Source organism: Nymphalis io, chromosome 14, assembly GCF_905147045.1.
Source record: "Nymphalis io chromosome 14, ilAglIoxx1.1, whole genome shotgun sequence".
Classification (NCBI taxonomy): Eukaryota; Metazoa; Arthropoda; class Insecta; order Lepidoptera; family Nymphalidae; genus Nymphalis; species Nymphalis io.
The window spans coordinates 8,513,622-8,534,583 of record NC_065901.1 but is presented as its reverse complement, the minus strand read 5'-3'; the positions used below and the strand labels follow the sequence as shown (position 1 = coordinate 8,534,583).

General features: G+C 34.0%; 2 protein-coding genes across 10 annotated transcripts; one reads left to right on the top strand and one right to left on the bottom strand.

Annotated features, from left to right (window-relative positions):
* Window positions 1-585: 585 nt before the first annotated feature.
* On the bottom strand, window positions 586-15,781 carry LOC126773203 (ras GTPase-activating protein 1). Its single transcript, XM_050493939.1, has 20 exons — window positions 15,315-15,781; window positions 15,068-15,181; window positions 12,203-12,275; window positions 11,879-12,032; window positions 11,576-11,700; window positions 9,607-9,762; window positions 9,087-9,273; window positions 7,541-7,834; window positions 7,113-7,283; window positions 6,836-7,011; window positions 6,452-6,524; window positions 5,884-6,002; window positions 5,383-5,513; window positions 4,817-4,986; window positions 4,309-4,437; window positions 4,100-4,229; window positions 3,703-3,857; window positions 3,360-3,492; window positions 3,105-3,278; window positions 586-2,631 (listed from the first exon to the last, which is right to left on the bottom strand). Exons 1-19 carry the CDS (start codon window positions 15,469-15,471, stop codon window positions 3,127-3,129), a joined length of 2,799 nt encoding a protein of 932 aa, XP_050349896.1. The 5' UTR covers window positions 15,472-15,781; the 3' UTR covers window positions 586-2,631; window positions 3,105-3,126.
* Window positions 15,782-16,481: 700 nt separating this feature from the next.
* Window positions 16,482-19,732, top strand: LOC126773211 (polyubiquitin-C). 9 transcript variants are annotated; one of them, XM_050493953.1, is made up of 4 exons: window positions 16,482-16,644; window positions 16,858-17,148; window positions 17,605-17,753; window positions 18,210-19,732. In XM_050493953.1, exons 2-4 carry the CDS (start codon window positions 16,866-16,868, stop codon window positions 19,605-19,607), a joined length of 1,830 nt encoding a protein of 609 aa, XP_050349910.1. In that variant the 5' UTR covers window positions 16,482-16,644; window positions 16,858-16,865; the 3' UTR covers window positions 19,608-19,732. The 9 variants fall into 9 exon arrangements, with proteins under 9 accessions (XP_050349910.1, XP_050349917.1, XP_050349911.1 ...); XM_050493960.1 differs by having other exon boundaries at window positions 16,858-17,753; window positions 18,210-18,437; window positions 19,122-19,732; XM_050493954.1 differs by lacking the exon at window positions 17,605-17,753 and having other exon boundaries at window positions 16,858-17,257; window positions 18,398-19,732.
* Window positions 19,733-20,962: the final 1,230 nt, after the last annotated feature.

The following is a 20,962-nucleotide window of genomic DNA, read 5'->3' as shown; positions in this document are numbered from 1 at the left end:
AAATTGCGTTGCCAAAGACGGACTTGTTATATTTATTAGGTAATATTAGTTGTGGCCATTTATCAGTTATTCAGAGTACATAGGCAAGTTTAAATCAATTAGATTAAATGATATCCAACCATTAAGCTGACATGCATGGCAATATTTATCAAATATCAAGAGCACATACATCATTTCAGTTTCAAGTATAAAACAATTGTGTAATTACAGTTAGTCTGTAAAAAAAATGTTCAATTAATAATTATCTAATAATAAATTGACTGGTGTTAATATTTTTAGTTTAATATTTATCACTTAGAAAATACATGACTTCGAATTGTTAGTTATTATTGCTTCATTAATTAATAATAAAAATGAAATAGGATAATACAAACAATTTATAAAAAAAACTCAAATTTTTAAAATCCCACTAATGAAATAAAAAAAAATCAAGAAATAATGGAAATTTATAAATAAATTTATATTTTAGTAAACAATTGAATTACTTTTTAATCATGATGACTAATTTATGACTTTATAAATTGTAAATCAAGAAAATCAAAAATACTCAACCAAATGTGTTAATAACTATAATGGGTTATTTTTTTTCACTACTTGCTCATTACAATTCTAAAATTGTTTATCAAAAACTATAATAACTATATTAATATACTGTAACACACAACTAATGATAGGATAAAGATAGCATTATGTTAATTTATACCAACGAGTAAGATAGACGGAGGACAAACCTAATAACATTTAGGATAAGCCGGTTAATACTTAATGACAAAGTAATACAATACAAATTAGTCCGCAGTGTTCACGAATGTACTTGGAAGAGTACGTATATTTACAGTAAAATAAAAATTGTAATGATACTGTACTGCGGCGTAAAAATATTGTAAATAAACATATATTTTTTTACGTAAGAAATTAAAATACACGACTGAATCAAACAATGAATTAAATAATAACCAGTGTCACTCGTGATGATGCAAGGATTCTTACGATACCCCATACATCCAATGTGTTCAGGCATTTAAAAGCTATGATGAAATAAAGAGACTCCTATACATACATCAAAAAATGACACTCTTTTTTTAGGCAGTCGTGTAAAAAACAACAACAAATCTAAATATATTAATAAAAATGATTACTTGTATTTAATAAAATAATATATTTAATAAAAAATATTACTTGTATTCAATAAACCTTTGGTTAAATCAACTACGGGATTTAACGACAAATTATTGCGAGATAAGACATACTAATATATGAATAGACAAGATTCAATTGATTTAATAATTCCAGTCAATTGCTACACCTAATGTGGGTAATGTTTCGTTTGTGTTACCCATCAAATATCTTCGAGTGAATGTGTTAATTTCCTTAAAGTAGGTTTTAATTAGTAAAAGTTTAAAATTGTAATTAATAACGAAACATTAAATGCAATAAGATTAAGTGCGCATAAATATTAATTAAACATTTACAAGCTTAAGTGATATATAAAATATGCAAATGAAAGCTGTGAAGAACAAAGCAAGCCAAAAGGGCAGGCTATGTATTAAATATGGCACTATATTAATTTCTTACTTGAGCACGAAAAATACAACAGTCGTAACATTTTAAGAACAAAAACCACGCGACAAGGCACGAAAAACTTTTCATAAATGCGATTGTAAGAATGTACGTAATAATAAAAAAAATATATATATTAAAAAAAAGTTACATTTCAAGACCTTTTTTATCACAGAATAAATTGTAAAATGTGCTGGTATCATACAAGAAATAAAAAAGGGACTCGCATACACGTTTTTCTAATATCTACTCAGACAAAGATCTATCACATTCAATTCTTCATTCTAAAACATTTTTGGTGTCACTCAATCGACGGTCGAATAATCTTACATCTACATATATTTACTTAAATTACGATTAAGAGCATGAAAATAGTAAAATATATAAATCTACAGTAATACTTATGTGATGTAACAAGTATATTACTCCTACACTTAAAAGTCGAGACTTGACGTATCCACTCACATCAAAGCGAGGTAATTGGTATAAAAGGGACCTTGTACAAAAATGTAGCAAAATTACCGTTTACGTTTATTAATATTGTGTTATTTCTACTCAGTTTTAATGTATTTTTGTTATTGGCCTCCTCTGGAACCTAGACTATGTGAATACTATAAGAGTTTGATTACATGGAGAAAATAATAAAATATTGAGATGCTCAATATAACTTAATGTAATATATAAAGAAATATATCAGCTGTTCTTTGTTTTTATAATTATGTTTCGGTGACATAATATTATTAAAATTATTCTCAGTTAAAAATAATATTTAAACGAATAAAATAATCGCTAAGAATAAATACGACCTAAATACTAGAGAGCTATTTTGTCCATTTGCGCCTCATATACTCCAAAATAGGCAATAAAATAAATGTTTTTCATACACGAAATAATATTTAAAATAGTAAAGGACGAATACACGTTTGGCACGAGAAAGCTACGATGTTCTGTGTATTCGTATGAATAAACTAAGATAAAGCTAAAGCTAAGGATGACTACACATGTACGACTAAGATTCAGTCCTGCGCGGAGAATCGCCTAATGCTATCGCTGTCCCATTAGTGTTTTACCCTGAAACAAATTTAAAACTTGCTTTGAAATGTTATTTATATAAAGTACACTTACAAAACGAATATTAAAATATTATAATAAAATTCCTTACTAATATTATAAATGCGAAATCATCATGAATTTTTGCATACACATTGTTGGGTGTACAGAAAATGACATAAGGTATATGATGTAATGACGTAAGTTTTTGTCAAATATAACAAATATAACCTTAACAAGCATAATTTGCATTAATATGATGAATGTTCAAAAATACACAAAATTATTTTCATTACAATTGTATTGTTTTTTTTTTTTTGTAGCAAATAATAATCAAGCAATAACAATAATCAATGTGTTCTCTTGTATCGATTATTTACAAAGAGATCGAAGTTATAAGGTTTTATATATGTTACCTACGTATTGTTAAAAATATCAAGTATCAATTCGATTTAAAGTGTTACTATATACACATATATATTTAATTACTGTACCTGTTTTTTTTGAAGTTGTATCCTATCTGATCATTTCGAGATACTTATGCTTATGCTTGGTAAGCATTTCAGTCACCGTCACCAACTTCCTGATTGCTGGCTGGGTCTTAGACAAGTTTTGGAGCTCCGTTAAATGTGAGACGCAAATATGGTGGATGGTTGCTAACTCTTTAGCTGAAAATAACAGAAATAATATTTATCATAGTGATATAATGATGATGTCAATATATCGTTATTATTATTATTATATCATACCAATATCAAAGTTGTTATTGGAGTTCGACGGAGCGTTACCAGGATCTTGCACTGAACTCAGTTGGTCTAAGAATACGACCATTCGTTCCTTGTTCTTCAAAATAAATGGATTCACAACTTCCATATATGGTTCCTAAAAGAAATATTTTATTATTGTTAAATAATATTTGTTAATATTAATAAAATTATATTTACATAATTCTCGAAAGTAATATCGTTCGAAAGGTGATTGTGTCATTGATGTGCATAAAAAACACAGCATTAGAATTGGATAAAATACAGAAGCTAATGTAGAATATAGATAATATAGAGGAGCGTAACAATCGTTTACTGTATATATTACCTTAGCTCCGAACTCAATGAGATTGGCGAGGTTCTGCAGACACTTGGCGACCATCAGCAGCGAGCGCTGCGCGTGCGGCGGCGGCGCGGCCGACACCAGCCCCCACGCGCGCGGCTCCACCAGCGCCGGGCAGATCAGGCGCAGGAAGATGAACGCTGGCCGGGCGAGAGGTTATTATATTATGAGCGCATTGCTGATAAAATATGTCAGCATAAACATAGATTGAACTTGGCCTACTATATATAATGACTTATAATTGTTAATTTTAATTAGTCATAAGTATGTGTGACTCTCTCTGTATTGCTAGGTTTATCAAATTAAGTTTTCTCAACGTCCTGCGTCGGCTAAGTTAACTCGTAGTTTTTTGACTTGATCATAAATTATTTACGAATCTAACCTGATACAACTCTGGTGCGAACAAATCTTTCATTGGGCCACTTGGTGACAGCGGATCGTTGCAGGCAACCGCACAAGTAACGAACTGGCCGTGGACACGCTTCCGGAGACGTAAATATAGACAGTGTTATCTGTGGACATAAAAACATATTACAAGAATTATCAAAAAAAAAATCGTTTAACATTTTATGTTATTGTTTTGATCGGTACCTGATCCAGAATCATAAGTAGGAATTCTGCGTTATTACAAGCATCGTCGGGCGAATCCATTTTCGTTGGGTTCAACTCGGCTGACTGTTTCGCGTCGATTAGTTTTTGCACTGTTTCCGCTATAGCTGCCTAGGAAGAACAATAAAATGTAAATTTTATCTATTTATAGTTTATACTGAGATACATAATACGATTCCCCAAATACACTGGCATCAACATCAAATATACCAGAAATGTGGTATAATTTGTGGGTGGGATGATAGTTTAGTCGAGCGGAGCGTATTCGTGACGAATCCGTCTAACGATAAATGAATACTTGAGCAATTTACAGTGGGACTGTCAGTGTAAAAAATTAAATTATTTATTAAGCAAAAATAATTTTTCAATGGTTTTTTTAAATTCGTAATATGAGCGAAACGGGCAAATGTTATAAGCCACCCGTCGATGAGTGGCCAACGTTACCCTACACACAAGAGTAATAGACTAGTGGTCATGTGACAGGGCGCACCTGCAGGAAGGGCTTGCAGAGCGCGTGCATGAACTCGTCGAGCACGGCGGTGGCGAGCGAGGCGGCGCGCAGCAGGGCGCGGTGGTCGGGCTCGCGCGCCACCTCGGCCGTGGCCAGCTCGCGCGCCAGCTCCGCGCCGCGCCCGCACTCCGAGAACGCGTGCAGCACGGCTGCGGACACCGCGCACACTCGCACTCACGCATCGCCATCGACATGCGACCTTCATTCGTCACTTCGATCGCAAGGAAGCTGTACTTTATATTTGATACTAATAAACGATGGTTTAAAAAAACGCCAACCGACCGACGTGGTCACCGACGCCTATAGACAATGGCATTGTAAGGAATGTTAACCATCGCTTACATCACCAATGCGCCACCAACCTTGCGAACTAAGATGTTATGTCCCTTGTGCCTGTAATTACACTGGCTCACTCACCCTTCAAACCGGAACACAACAATACCAAGTACTGCTTGTTTTGCGGTAGAACATCTGATGAGTGGGTGGTACCTACCCAGACGAGCTTGCACGAAGATCTACCACCAGTAAATACTACTACTACTTACATGTCGCTAGAGGTTGCCTATCAGTGCGGCATAGATCAGCCAGGGCCTTCACTGCTGGTAAACCTGGTTCCAGAAGTAATTGACGGAGCGGGTTGTATTCCTCGCGCGGCATCACCAACTCTTGCATATATCTGTAAAAATAACATATTCGACCTTACTTATAAACGTAGCTTAGTTAAAAACTGATTTCACTCTTTCTGTTATTATTGATTTAACATTTGAAAGAAGAAGACACAACATTGTTTAACTAATCACCCGCTAAACGATGTTAGTTAACGTACTTTACAATTGTCTGTTTTACTTCTACTATTTCATTTAAATATGTTCACAATATTTTTTTGTGCACGGTGTAATTCAAAAGCGTCGCAATTAACATTTCGTAAGCTTAGGAGTTGCACAATATACATATTTTAAGTGAAAACATAAATAATCGACTTTAATGCGTTACGCGTAACTCAGAAACGATTGGTTACCAATGATTTTTTTATTACAAATATTTACCTTATTCGAAGTCTTAACGAACCCCACTCTCCAATAGGAGTCATGCCTGCGAGTGGATACCATTCTTCAATCTCTTCACCATTAGCCAAGTTTGCTAATTCTATCGTTAATTCCGCAACCTAATTAAAGTTAAACAAGTTCAATTTATATATTAATATTTATGAAGAACATCTCAGTCGTATGTAATAATGTAATATTATGCATTAATGCTAAATCTGTATTTACACAAAAAAAAATCCTACATTCATAAAAATGCTAAATAAAATGTAAAAATAAAATGTGCCAATTGTATTAAGATGCACACATTTATAATTCATTTGCTTGACGTTGAAAGAAAACATCGTAACGAAATCTGTATGTCTCTAATTTCATTGAAAATCTGCCACATGTGTTTCTACCAATGCGGGTTGCATTGGAGCAGCGTGGCGGAATTAGCTCCAAACCTTCTCGAAGACAAAAAGAGAGGAGGCAGCCCAGCAGTGGGACATTAACAGACTGTTACTACATAGATTCGAAATAAGAAATAGTGTTTGTATTAATATAAACCAAATATCGTAATTTTACTCACTTCAGATTCTTTCCCTCTCTTTCCGGTATTATGCACCGTAATCGTAAAGGATGTTACATCTGGCGGCACGTCACTTTAAACAAGCAAAATTAAAATATTATAGTATCTACTACTTTAAGTTAAAGAACGGCCGATAAATAGCTTGATGTATTACACTTTTTAGGGCGTAAAATGTTATATGTGCAAAATAACAAATAATATATTACAAATGCAGTTTAATAATTAGATTGAATAATGTAAAATTTTGAATCGATTCCTTTTCCCCAAAGTTCAAAAAGGTGTTATTTTTTGTCGGTACGATAGATATATATTGTCAGTTAAATTAAATATGGAATAAACGTTTCGCAACGACAAAAGTGAACGGAAGCCGGTCGGGGTACTCACTCGAAGACGAACTCGTCGTCCCAGTGCGGGTCGGGCGAGGGCCGCGCGCGCGTGCGCGCCACGGGCGCCGCGCCCAGCGCGAGCCGCAGGTGCGGGCGCGGCGCCAGGCGCGCGGGCAGCCGGTGCGCCGTCACGCAGCGCACGCGCAGCGCGCGCAGCCACACCACGCGCGCCACCTGCGCACCGCTCGCGACGGTCAGGTCGAATCAACGTTCAAATGCTACATTAAAAGCATGTCATCAATATGAGAGATTCGAGGGCCGTTTCTCTCTCTGACCTTGCAGTGGTGGCGCGCCTGCTGCGGCACGCACAGCGGGCGCAGGGCGTCGAGCCAGGCGCGCAGCTCGTGCGCGGCGGCGGCCGCCAGGAACGTGTGCGTGGACAGGCACGGCAGCGCGCGCTCCACCAGCTGGAAGCAGAACTCGCGCTCCCACAGCGACTCGTGCACCTGCCGACGGGAGGGCGTGCATGCTTCACATTCTTTATGAATATTTTTTGAAAACAATTTATTATGATTTTGAAACTCGAACACTCGCAAGCAAATTTATTTTTAATGATAATTACCGTTTCTAACGGATTATAATCAACGTGTACGGCGTTGCGTGCGATAAAGTTGCTATCACACGCAACGCCGTGCGTCTCGTGTAAATTTTTAATATTTGTTACTTTTTAACGAATTCGTAAATTTTAACATGTCCTAATTACCTGATACAGATACGCACAAGACAGATCGATTAACCCCTTAGGTTTGGTTCGTTTCGGTGAATCGTAGAAGTAGAGATGTGTATCGGTCCCTTCTTGCAAAAGAACGAAGTAAAGGGCCTTCCACTTCTTAGCTCCCTTGTCTGACTTCTTGTGCAGGTAGCCCTGATGTTTGATGCCTTTCATCTTTTTGAGGCCTATCTGATCCCTGCATTCCCTGAGCGTCGCGTATATTTTCTCAGCGGCAGCGCCAGTTGCATTTTGTTGCGGCTCTATTTGATGACCTTCGGCGATCAACTGTAAATTATATAAATTAAAAGACTTACAGTACTAGTTTTTTTAATGTTGACGAATGCCTCTCATTCTCTGCTATCTAGTATATTTATATAGTATATATATTTTTAGACATACAAAACCAAAACTATAACAGCTACACCAAAACTTAGTATGTACGACGTGTTGATCATCAAACTATCTATAGTAAAATCCATGATAGCGAATATATTTAAAAAATAATTAACCATTATTATGTTTAAAAACTTCCACCAACCCGCATTGGAGCAGCGTGGTGGAATAAGCTCCAAACCTTCTCCTCAAAAAGAGGAGAGGAGGCCTTTAGCCCAGCAGTGGGACACTCACAGGCTGTTACGGTTACGGATGTTTAGAAATTTAAAATAATTAACAACAGCTCAAGTTAAATGTTTTGTCATACAGTGTTAATCTTCACCAAAATAAATATCAGATTAATTTGAACGTTTTTTGTAAGCAAATAGTTTACATTTTTGAACGGTATTTTTAGATATATTATACATTCGGATAAACACACGAGAAGACATGTAGCATTTAGTAAAGCAAAGCATCTGACTGCGGTCAATACAATGCTTGCATTTCCAAGCACACCGCAGGAAACGGTCGCGAAATGTCAGAAAGTGATATGCGACATTGGCCACAATAGTAATAATATTTCATGAGTAAACGCATCAAAATTGCATATCATCGTAAGTCGGTTGTCAACATTTCACAATAGCACTGCTGGTCTACGTCATGTTGGTACATACACAAGTGACAGAATTTCACATTAAGGTCTCGCGGTGTTTTCTCTCTTCGCCGAGCACGAGATGTATTACACACAAATTAAGCTTTTTTTATATATAGAATAAGAAGGGGGCCAAGCATATGGGCCACCTGATGGTAAGTGGTCACCTACGCCCATCGACATTGGCATTGTAAGAAATGTTAACCATCGCTTACATCACCAATGCGCCACCAACCTTGGGAACTAAGATGTTATGTCCATTGTGCCTGTAAATACACTGGCTCACTCACCCTTCAAACCGGAACACAACAATACCAAGTACTGCTGTTTTGCGGTAGAATATCTGATGAGTGGGTGGTACCTACCCAGACGAGCTTGCACAAAGCTCTACCACCAGGATAAGCTTTCGTCATTACTTGAATTTAAACCAGCGATATTCGGTTAAGATCCACATATATTCTATCCATTCGGTAAATTTGAATACAACAATTATAAAAATATTATGTTACTTACAGGCTGCCCTAGAGTATGACCTTCCACGATTTGCTCCTTCCTGTATCTATTAATGACGGCATCCAGACATTCGAACGTCCTTCCACCCATCAGATACCTAACGCCCTTCTTCTCAATTCGGAACCTTTGGATCTGATTGTTGATATGGAAGAACAAGGAATAATCTCCGGGAGAATTGTCCGAGGGTCTGTAAAATAGGAGGATATGCTATGAAAAAAATCATTTTAAATTTGTTTAATTTTTTAAATACGAAAATATTTCAAATTATTATCGTTGACCATTTTTTATATTATATAGTTATATGACGTATCATGATATGAATTGTATAAAACTTTATCAATAGTTAAAATTATGAACAAAATTGTTTTGTTGGAATTAAATACAAAATAAACTGATGCATATTTTTTTTTAACTAAAACATTTTTATATTTTTTTCCGGCTTACGTCACGATTACAAAATTTGGGAATAACATAATAAACATTTTATATGCTTTTAATATAACATATTCTGCAAACATACCTAACGAGAAAACTGCCGGGTCCTGCTTTCACGAGCATATCGACTGCCTCACTCTTGGTGCAGTTCGGGTGGAACCAAGAGAAGACGGTGTTCGGGTCAATAGACGGATCCAGGTCCTCGACTAACTCTCTGAAGATCATTCCTTGCTCACCCGTTCTGTCAAATATTTTTTTTATGTATAAACAAAGCGGTAGCTTCATACATAATATAATTCTGTAAAATTACGATATAAAAGTGGTTGTAAATAAAGTATATTTTGATTTTTAGATAATAATCGAAAAATACGATGATTGATGGGTATTAGACATTTATCTCTTTAACTCGATTAGATTTATATTGCTGTTCAAATTAAATACTAATTATCAAAATTAAAGACAAACACAATTTGACATAATAGTGGATTTAGTCGGTTTGAAAAAACATCAATACTAAGATGTTATCATATTTGAGTCGAAGTAAAGCGTAACTGCTAATAATAAAATGTTATAATAGTGAAATTTTACACTAAATTTTATATCTCGAGATTTATGCTAAGCTATAAATCTTAAAGTATCGAAAGTGCGTAGCTAATATTTATTTTTATCTTTTCTTTCATCATACTCATCACATTTTTAAATTATTATTTATTTCAACCAGCTGCACCTCGCGTTTTTCTCTGCGTTAAATTTGTTTTATATACATGAGACAAAAAAAATAGTTTTAGGGATATATAATGACCATTTTTATGTGTTAGAAATAGCGGTAAACTTGAGCAAAGAGATAGATTTAAAAATAATACTTATATTGATCTTGTAACTTGCATTCAGCAATAGGACATTAAAAAGGCAGTTAATTTCAAAACCAGTAATTATATAGACGTAACTAAGACACAGCTTTCACTTAGGATGTAAAGATAAATATATTAATTAACATTACAGTTTTGTTATATTTTTAATATTGTACCAGTTTTAATATAAACCTCGAACGTGAAGGGTAATCATTGTACCTTGACAGTTCAGCTTGACCTGCCGCGACCTCATGAATTATTAAGGATGCCCATATACGAGAAAAGCCACGACTAAGCACATACTGTAATGACTTTAATATACTTTTAAGTATATTATGTTAAAGTATTGGAACTAATAATGTAATATTAATTTATTATACTTTATAAATATAACTTATTTATACATGGTGTTCTATAGTACTATGAGTCCCATATTTATTTAAAAAACAATAATTTTAATTACTAATTCGACTATGATGTTTTTATATTAATAATAAAAAACATGAAATTCACGCACGTCAATAGTCTAAAATTTAGAGCGAGAGAAATCACATATAATAATTTTATATACTAAAAGTTTCTCTGAAACGCGATGTGTTTTCTGTTATAAGTGTTATGTACATCGGGTTGGTACATTTTTCAGAAAAATGTACCAATTTTTCAGATATGCATTCCGAAAAAAAGTCTCATAATTTTTTTTATATTAATAGTATTGAATATAGCATACACCTATGCAATTAAGCCAGGCATGATCTAATTACCTTGATTTTATTACCTCAAAACAACAGGAAATATTATTATCAGGAAATTCCAATACGAAAAACGTTACATTAAATTCCTTACCGTTTCAAAATAAGAGTTATGCGATATTTTAAAACATAATTAACCACATCCTTCGTTTCACACTCATCATTGAATTCAAAGGAATTATGCACTAATAAATAATAAATACGAATTGATAAAAATTACGATTTTAGAATAAACAAAAATCAAAGAACCTATTCTATGATTACTACTTTAATTGGAGACATAAGTTTCAGACACATGTAAAAGCTTGGTACACTATACATACAACCATATCATATTAAAAATTTTCAATTTAATATATATTACTAGATAGATTATTTACTATGACAAGGTTATAGTAATATTTATAGTTTATATTATAGAGAATAACGAGTCTATTAGCGTTGAAGGTCAAACCTGTGTGCGGTGACCCACAACCAGCCGTCGCCCATGTCATTATGTACGAAGAATATGTCGCCCTTCTGGAAGGTCAACTCGTCCGTGTCGGGCATCTTTGTGTACGGTAAAATGGCCACCACACGCTACATAAAAAAAAAATTATTTAAAAAAAAATCACATGATCCCAGCATGATTTAGTGTTTAAGCTACTTTATAACAACACAAAGTAGACATAGCTTGAATAATATTATGACAATATTTTATTTTATGTATTTTTATTATGTAGATGTTTCTAAACGTAATCCAACGTCGTAAACTTACTTTTTTGTCGTTAACTGGTTCAGGTGGAGGTACGGGTTCGACCAAACGCTCCCGCTTTAAGAGGTCCGAGCAATGACTATAAAAGCCTACTAATTCAGTCAAGGAGTCGAATTGACGTCCCCCGATATAGTAATCACCACACACTGCTGTTATTCTATTAAAAAAAAACATATTAGCAATAAAAATTGTAATATGTGCATGTTGGAAAAATAATTTTTAACATTACAAGTTTTTAAATATAATTTAGGTTTAAGGAAAATTTCATATAATCAAACATTATTTGTAATATTAATATTATAATACGTGAAAATATATTGTATATACCTGAAATGATTAATCCCTGTGCGACCCAGGTAGCTTAACACATACGATCCTGGTTTACGGTCACTTTCACGCACTGCAACAAATAAAATCTATCGAAATATAAATTTACCATCTAATATCACAGCCTCGTGAGTATTTCTTATTTCTATTAGTGTATTTAAACTTGCTTTAAAAAATTATGTAATCAAGCAAAACAGCCACTTATATTTACTACTTTATAGGCTACTTATATTTTAAGTTTTAAATATTTTTTCTTCTTAACAAATTTGCATTTAAATGTATTCAAACACATATTGTGCATATTATCTTTTGTTGCTAGCATTCTTGTCGCAGACCCAAGCTGTCATTATTAGTAAAGTAGATTAAATCAATAATAGATATTTGTAATTTGAATAACATTATTTAAGTCCTTAATTTTAATAATTTTTATGTAAATAAGTGTTTCACTATTGGTAAAAACCTCTATAATTATTTATATATATTTCATATAATGTATGTTTAAATGTTCATCAAGTCTTTTAGTTATGTAAAATTTATTTAGTATAATATTTTGACGAGCTTGGCGTAGTTGGTAGCTACTTGCCTTTCACGCCGAAGGTTGTGGGATCGATTCCCACCCAGGACAGACATTTGTGTGCATGAACATGTCTGTTTGTCCTGACTCTGGGTGTAATTATCTATATAAGTATGTATTTACAAAAGAAAAGTAGTATATGTAGTATATCAGTTGTCTGGTTTCCATAGCACAAGCTTTGTATAAGCTTAATTTGGGATCAGATGGCCGTGTGTGAAAAATGTCCCAGGATATTATTATTATAAAAGTTATGTACATGAAAATGCTTGCTTTGATTACTTATTAAATATACCAATAATACATTTAAATTTATTAAAAATATGAAAATCATAACATTTGTTTAGTTTTATTAAAATTCCAAGCACACATAAAATTTACCTAAATATATATGTGAATCGCCATACTTATTGATTTATTACAAGAACTCCAAACCTAAAGGTCAGATTGACTTTAAATGTATTATAGTTATCCCTTTTAGAAAAAAGACTTTTACTAAGAACAGATTTTACTCAAAACCTATCCAAACAAATTTTCCAATCCACATAAGGAGATGGGGTGCCTAGCTAGTTTCCTTATAAATTAATTCTATAAGCCTGTGAATTTAATGATTGCTAGAAGTATAACAATGATTGCATAAATCATACAAAAATGTGGCCCATGCATTCTTATTTGTTATACAATCAATATAAATATGAAAAGTTCTTTGAACATGCAAAGACATTGTCATCACTTATTTGAATAAACAAGTACTTGCATGACAATAGTGTAATAAATATTTTTTGTAAGTGTAAGTACTTTATACTTTTACACACACTTACCAAGAGATTACACTGGGAAATACTGCTATTGTTAAACATGTTAGAATGGAAAAATTATTCTTAATTTAAATCATACCTAAAATTGACATGGCAAATGTTTATAAATTAAATTGTAGAGTAATTAGATTTCTAAAGTAGTCGAAAAAAAAAAACATTGGAAATTAATCATGAAATGGACGATTAATCAGCTCAATTTGATAAAATGAATGAGTTTATAAGAACCCAGACTTACACAATCTGCCTCCAGACTCCATCGTCTGATCAGATATTAACAATAAATTTTCTAGTTACTTAATACATTACATATTTATGTCATATTATTAATTTTTATTATTTTAGTCAAATTTAAAATAGTCCCTCCCGATTCCCACCAAACATAAAGCTGCCCATAATGCAGGCCGCATTTCCACGCTGTATGGCAATGGACAAACAATAAATTGTTTAGACATGTCATATGATATACATGATACTTGCAAATTTCAAATCAATTTGACAATTACAAAATCACCATCATAGTAGTGACATGCATTGTTATATACATACTAGTACTGTTGATGTTAAGTGTGTAAAAAAATATATAACTTACCAGTTCATCTGTTTTTATATTCATACTAAAATACTTTTATCTGTACATAAAATATAATTTCGAAGGAACAATAACTATTTGCATCTGTACACACTGTATACATGCATTTCTGCAAGAAAGATCTTATTAATCAATCTCACAATATATAAATGCTATACTTATTTTGGTTTTACAATTTGTTTTTTAATATTATCATAATAATTTTGTTTGTTTTGTTTTTTTTTTTTTATTTGTTTAATTCTGTTGTATTAGTAGTTATGATTGGATTATTAAATTTTTATAAAGGTTAGTTTGGTTTATATTATTTTTTGTTATAATGGTGAATGTTGTTTACACTTTTAAAGACATATCACTTCCTAAGAGTATTTGTTTAAGTTGTTAATTTTAATTGTTTAGTGATAAGTTGATGGTGTAACTATCTCAATAAATAAATAAATAAATGGTTAACAATATTAATAATCTGTTTAATAAACAAAACTGACTTCACACTAAATTCGAGCCTATAATAAATTTTATCCCATGTTTTTTCACACAGAGGGATAGTATTTATTTTAAATCAAAATGGGACCAAACAAGAAGTAAAAAAATAAAATTCCAAATCAGTTAATAAATGAGAGATGACATAATGTTAAACAAAAATACAACTAAATTGTGAACCAACTTATTTTTTTAAGTTGGTTAATTATGTAAATAATAACATAAAAAAACATTTTTTTTTGTATGTTTAAGTTTTCTGTACTGAATGTAAATTGATGACTTTTACTATAATTTTAGTGTAAATATAATTTTCAAAAATATTTTATCAAGCTCACCTTAACTTTAACAGACTGTAAACCATTCAATTAACTTATAAACACAAAAGTTAAACAAACCAAGATATAACTCACCCAAGTAGCTACCATGCTTCCCTGCAGCCCATAGTCGTTCTTCAGAAGTGTATCTATCCAAACGGCCATGGTACCATTCAGTTTCTGGTGGTGCTAGCACTGCTTGTCGCTCACCTACAGTAAAATATTGTTTTATGTATATTGAGCAACAACATTCAAAATAGAAAGATCTTCTTACAAATAATAAAATATTGTATTCCTAAATGCCCTTTTTGATTTTTTAACCACAACTAAAACACAGACATACCATTAGTACTTGGTCCATCAGCTTCATCTAACTCTAAATCCGCCGCTAACTCTCCAATATCGGCACCACCATCTTCAGATTCCGTCGACGGTGAACCTAACTTATCCTTTATAGGGGGTCCTATCGGCGCTCCCATTGCCCGAATAAGATCAGCCATTTTTATAACTTATCACAAAAAAAATCTTAATAAATTATAATTGTTTTTTAGAATAAGATGATTCATACATTATTCACATCAGTAACACAAAAGTTTTAAGTTATCTTTAAGTGTTTATGATAGAAACAAAATAAAATGACACCAAATAACGATTTCGACCTAATATGTTATCAATGCAGCAATATTAAAATGAGTAACGGTATGTTTTTAACAATAAAAACTGAATACTACAATATAATCAATGATTATACAAGAAGATAAAGCAAATCTAATTGAATAAAATCTTTTATCCTTTAACACATCAATACGCCCGTCCGATAATCAGACAAAAGTCACAAAATAGATTCATTTTGACAGTTAGTCTCATTTAGTAACTCCAGTGTAGCCATAAAAAACTACATATAAGAAATATAAAACCAATTTTGTAACCTGCCTAGGTAGGCTACCCATCTACTCTCTATAATTTAATACAACTACAATTAATAAATTTCCACTAAGTTTTTAAAGATATTATACTATTCAGAATTTATTGTATAACAATTTTGCTTGTACTCAACGGACGCTACTTGTCTATGGGTCGTGAAAATCAATATTTTGTAACAGAACGAGTGCTTTGTTTACTTTTTATATTTTTTTCTCTATCTATCTCCAAACCACATCTTCATCAACAAATAGGCAATTTCTTTTTCCTTTATAATAATTAACTAAGCATATACTAATATGTAGTAATATTAGAAAAAATACACTTCAATCAATTAACAGTTACAACAATTATAATATTTTAGTTTTTGACAACGATGTATCAATGATGTTCCACTAGTTATTCGTTTTTAGACAATAAATTATTTTATATAAAATGTTGGCAAAAAATCCAAATTTCCTGTACTTCACTGTACAGTAAAAATTGTAAAACCATAGACATTTTTTTTTGTTTTGTAATTCGTATCTTCAATATTAAGCTGTAACTGCATGTCATATGACATATTTCATTCTGACATTCCATTTTCAGTCATTACTGCATAAGCACTTGCATTTCTTGCGTGAGGGATATAAGAAACAGCCTAGTTTTTCCCGTGATAAGAATTTATCTAGTATAGATTTATATTGTAGTTCACGTATTTTAATTGGTAGTTGTAAAGAAATTAAGAATTTAATTAAGAATCCGATTTAGTGGTAAGTACATTTAAGTGGTTAAATTAGATTAAGTCTATTGCGCATTGCGCTACTTTATATGGGTCATGACATTGTAGACGCCATTTTGTTATCGTGATCGTTCTTTGTTCTTTGTTCTTTGTCTTGAATTGGTCATCTATAAATTCACCCGTTAACTACCTATTAATCAAAATCAATAGTTTTAGTCCTAATTTGTTCTAATTTTTATTGCAGTTAACAAAATGCAGATTTTCGTGAAGACGCTCACGGGAAAAACTATAACTTTAGAAGTTGAACCATCAGATACCATTGAGAATGTTAAGGCCAAAATTCAAGATAAAGAAGGCATTCCCCCAGATCAGCAGCGTCTGATTTTCGCTGGAAAGCAGCTGGAAGATGGCCGCACCCTGTCCGACTATAATATTCAGAAAGAGTCGACCCTTCACCTTGTACTGCGTCTACGTGGTGGTATGCAAATTTTCGTGAAGACCCTTACTGGTAAAACCATTACCCTTGAAGTCGAACCTTCCGATACCATTGAGAATGTTAAGGCTAAAATTCAAGACAAAGAAGGAATTCCACCAGACCAGCAGCGTTTGATCTTCGCCGGCAAGCAGCTGGAAGACGGCCGCACCTTATCCGACTACAATATTCAGAAAGAGTCGACCCTTCACCTTGTACTGCGGCTTCGTGGTGGTATGCAAATTTTCGTAAAGACCCTCACTGGTAAAACTATTACCCTTGAAGTCGAACCTTCCGATACCATTGAGAATGTTAAGGCTAAAATTCAAGACAAAGAAGGAATTCCACCAGACCAGCAGCGTTTGATCTTTGCCGGCAAGCAGTTGGAAGACGGTCGCACCCTATCTGACTACAATATTCAGAAAGAGTCGACCCTTCACCTTGTACTGCGTTTACGTGGTGGTATGCAAATTTTTGTGAAGACCCTCACTGGTAAAACCATTACCCTTGAAGTCGAACCTTCGGATACCATTGAGAATGTTAAGGCTAAAATTCAAGACAAGGAAGGCATTCCACCAGACCAGCAGCGTTTGATTTTCGCCGGCAAGCAGCTGGAAGACGGCCGAACCCTATCCGACTACAATATTCAGAAAGAGTCGACCCTTCACCTTGTGCTGCGTCTACGTGGTGGTATGCAAATTTTCGTTAAGACCCTCACTGGCAAAACTATCACGCTAGAAGTGGAACCTTCGGATACTATTGAGAATGTTAAGGCTAAAATTCAGGACAAAGAAGGAATTCCACCAGACCAGCAGCGTTTGATTTTCGCCGGCAAGCAGCTGGAAGACGGCCGCACCCTATCCGACTACAATATTCAGAAAGAGTCGACCCTTCACCTTGTGCTGCGTCTACGTGGTGGTATGCAAATTTTCGTAAAGACCCTCACTGGCAAAACTATCACCCTAGAAGTGGAACCTTCGGATACTATTGAGAATGTTAAAGCTAAAATTCAGGACAAAGAAGGAATTCCACCAGACCAGCAGCGTTTGATCTTCGCCGGTAAGCAGCTGGAAGACGGCCGCACCCTATCCGACTATAATATTCAGAAAGAGTCGACCCTTCACCTTGTACTGCGGCTTCGTGGTGGTATGCAAATTTTCGTAAAGACCCTCACTGGCAAAACTATCACCCTAGAAGTGGAACCTTCGGATACTATTGAGAATGTTAAGGCTAAAATTCAGGACAAAGAAGGAATTCCACCAGACCAGCAGCGTTTGATTTTCGCCGGCAAGCAGCTGGAAGACGGCCGCACCCTATCCGACTACAATATTCAGAAAGAGTCGACCCTTCACCTTGTGCTGCGTCTACGTGGTGGTATGCAAATTTTCGTAAAGACCCTCACTGGCAAAACTATCACCCTAGAAGTGGAACCTTCGGATACTATTGAGAATGTTAAAGCTAAAATTCAGGACAAAGAAGGAATTCCACCAGACCAGCAGCGTTTGATCTTCGCCGGTAAGCAGCTGGAAGACGGCCGCACCCTATCCGACTATAATATTCAGAAAGAATCGACCCTTCACCTTGTACTGCGACTTCGTGGTGGTATGCAAATTTTTGTGAAGACCCTCACTGGTAAAACCATTACCCTTGAAGTCGAACCTTCGGATACCATTGAGAATGTTAAGGCTAAAATTCAAGACAAAGAAGGAATTCCACCAGACCAGCAGCGTTTGATCTTCGCCGGCAAGCAGCTGGAAGACGGCCGCACCCTATCTGACTACAATATTCAGAAAGAGTCGACCCTTCACCTTGTACTGCGGCTTCGTGGTGGTATGCAAATTTTCGTAAAGACCCTCACTGGTAAAACCATTACCCTTGAAGTCGAACCTTCCGATACTATTGAGAATGTTAAGGCTAAAATTCAAGACAAGGAAGGCATTCCACCAGACCAGCAGCGTTTGATTTTCGCCGGCAAGCAGCTGGAAGACGGCCGAACCCTATCCGACTATAATATTCAGAAAGAGTCGACCCTTCACCTTGTACTGCGGCTTCGTGGTGGTATGCAAATTTTCGTAAAGACCCTCACTGGTAAAACCATTACCCTTGAAGTCGAACCTTCCGATACTATTGAGAATGTTAAGGCTAAAATTCAAGACAAGGAAGGCATTCCACCAGACCAGCAGCGTTTGATTTTCGCCGGCAAGCAGCTGGAAGACGGCCGAACCCTATCCGACTACAATATTCAGAAAGAGTCGACCCTTCACCTTGTGCTGCGTCTACGTGGTGGTATGCAAATTTTCGTAAAGACCCTCACTGGCAAAACTATCACCCTAGAAGTGGAACCTTCGGATACTATTGAGAATGTTAAGGCTAAAATTCAGGACAAAGAAGGAATTCCACCAGACCAGCAGCGTTTGATCTTCGCCGGTAAGCAGCTGGAAGACGGCCGCACCCTATCCGACTATAATATTCAGAAAGAATCGACCCTTCACCTTGTACTGCGTCTCCGTGGTGGCTTTTAAAATTATAAAAAATATATAAGAACATAACCAGCAACCTATTTAATTGCAGTATTAAATATTTAGAATGTTTCAATGTATTATGTAATCATTCCAAGTTCAATATTCAATAAACAGTTTGCTTCAGATTTGTTTTTATTTATTTAATAGGTGTATCAAGTAACTACCTACTGATCAATTTTCTTTTATTTATTATAATTAATTTATTATTTTTGTAATTATAATTTATTATTATAATTTATTCAGTTATAAAAAAAATTTTGCCAGTTTTGAAAAAATCTAATAATTATAACGGCAGATTAAGGAAAAAAAATTCCTTTGTCATGAGTCATGGTTAATGAGTAACTCTTTATTAAGTCACCTTCTCATATAAAAAACAATTATTATTAATTTGTTTCACATAATACTTTTGAATCCAATTTACATTATTTAACAAAAAACTATATAAAGAAAGTACAATAAAATTATTAAGGGGAAATGCGGCCAAGGTTTAATCCATAGAATAAATGTATTTCTGTCTTCTAACTGAACTCTGGTAATATTAGAGCAGCTGTACAACTGTATTAAATTTCAAATTTTTTTATTAACACCTAAATACTATGAATTAAACAACTGCTTGTGATCAAGGAAACTACAGTGCTTAAAATGTATAATAATTCTATTCCTCTTTATTCAGCAAAATACACAGTATTCCGCTAACTCGGTACAAAATATTAATACGGATTAATTTGAATAAATAATAGTTAAAATACACTTATATTATTTCTATATACTGTAAGTATTTACTTAAATTTCAAATACTTAAATTATTTGTACTTTTAACGATTTAATTATATTAATATTAGCATGTCGGTGACGCAAAGCCATGGTTTATTTCTCACGATAAACCAGCGCAACGCGCCTAAAAAAGTTTTTACTACAAAATCTTAAAATATACGCGATATATCCGTTCATAGTTGTATTAATCAATTTCTAATAACCGAAACCTAACAAATCATTAAATACGTTTTGTTTGCGGCCCGCGACAATATTACTGACACGTGTCTGTGGCCCCTATAAAAAAGGATGAGTTTAGCTACATGAGAGCAAGTGATTTTTACTATAAAATTTATAATATATAGATTTAATTTTATCGTTATGGGCGTCTTTAGAGCTCCTACGGGTCGGAATAAATGGATCGCTATAATGATGAGTTGAGAAAAAAATTACTGGCATTTCTGTAGAGTAATGGAATGAATGTTTGTCTAAATGTTATTGATGAAGTTAGCAAATTTCAGGATGGAGACGAAGCTTTAGATACAATATCAGAACGAATTATCAATAAGAAAAATTACTAATTGGATAAAAGCGATATGAGG

Bases quoted from the DNA above. Each gene is read 5' to 3' on its own strand.
- LOC126773203 (XM_050493939.1), bottom strand. From the start codon at position 15,471: ATGGCTGATCTTATTCGGGCAATGGGAGCGCCGATAGGACCCCCTATA. The intron at 9,274-9,606 runs GTATGTTTGCAG...CCTATTTTACAG, and splicing joins CCCGGCAGTTTTCTCGTTAG to ACCCTCGGACAATTCTCCCG. The intron at 3,493-3,702 runs GTAATATATACA...TATTTCTTTTAG, and splicing joins TCATTGAGTTCGGAGCTAAG to GAACCATATATGGAAGTTGT.
- LOC126773211 (XM_050493951.1), top strand. From the start codon at position 16,866: ATGCAGATTTTCGTGAAGACGCTCACGGGAAAAACTATAACTTTAGAA. The intron at 17,754-18,209 runs CTTGTGCTGCGT...TCGACCCTTCAC, and splicing joins AGAAAGAGTCGACCCTTCAC to CTTGTACTGCGGCTTCGTGG.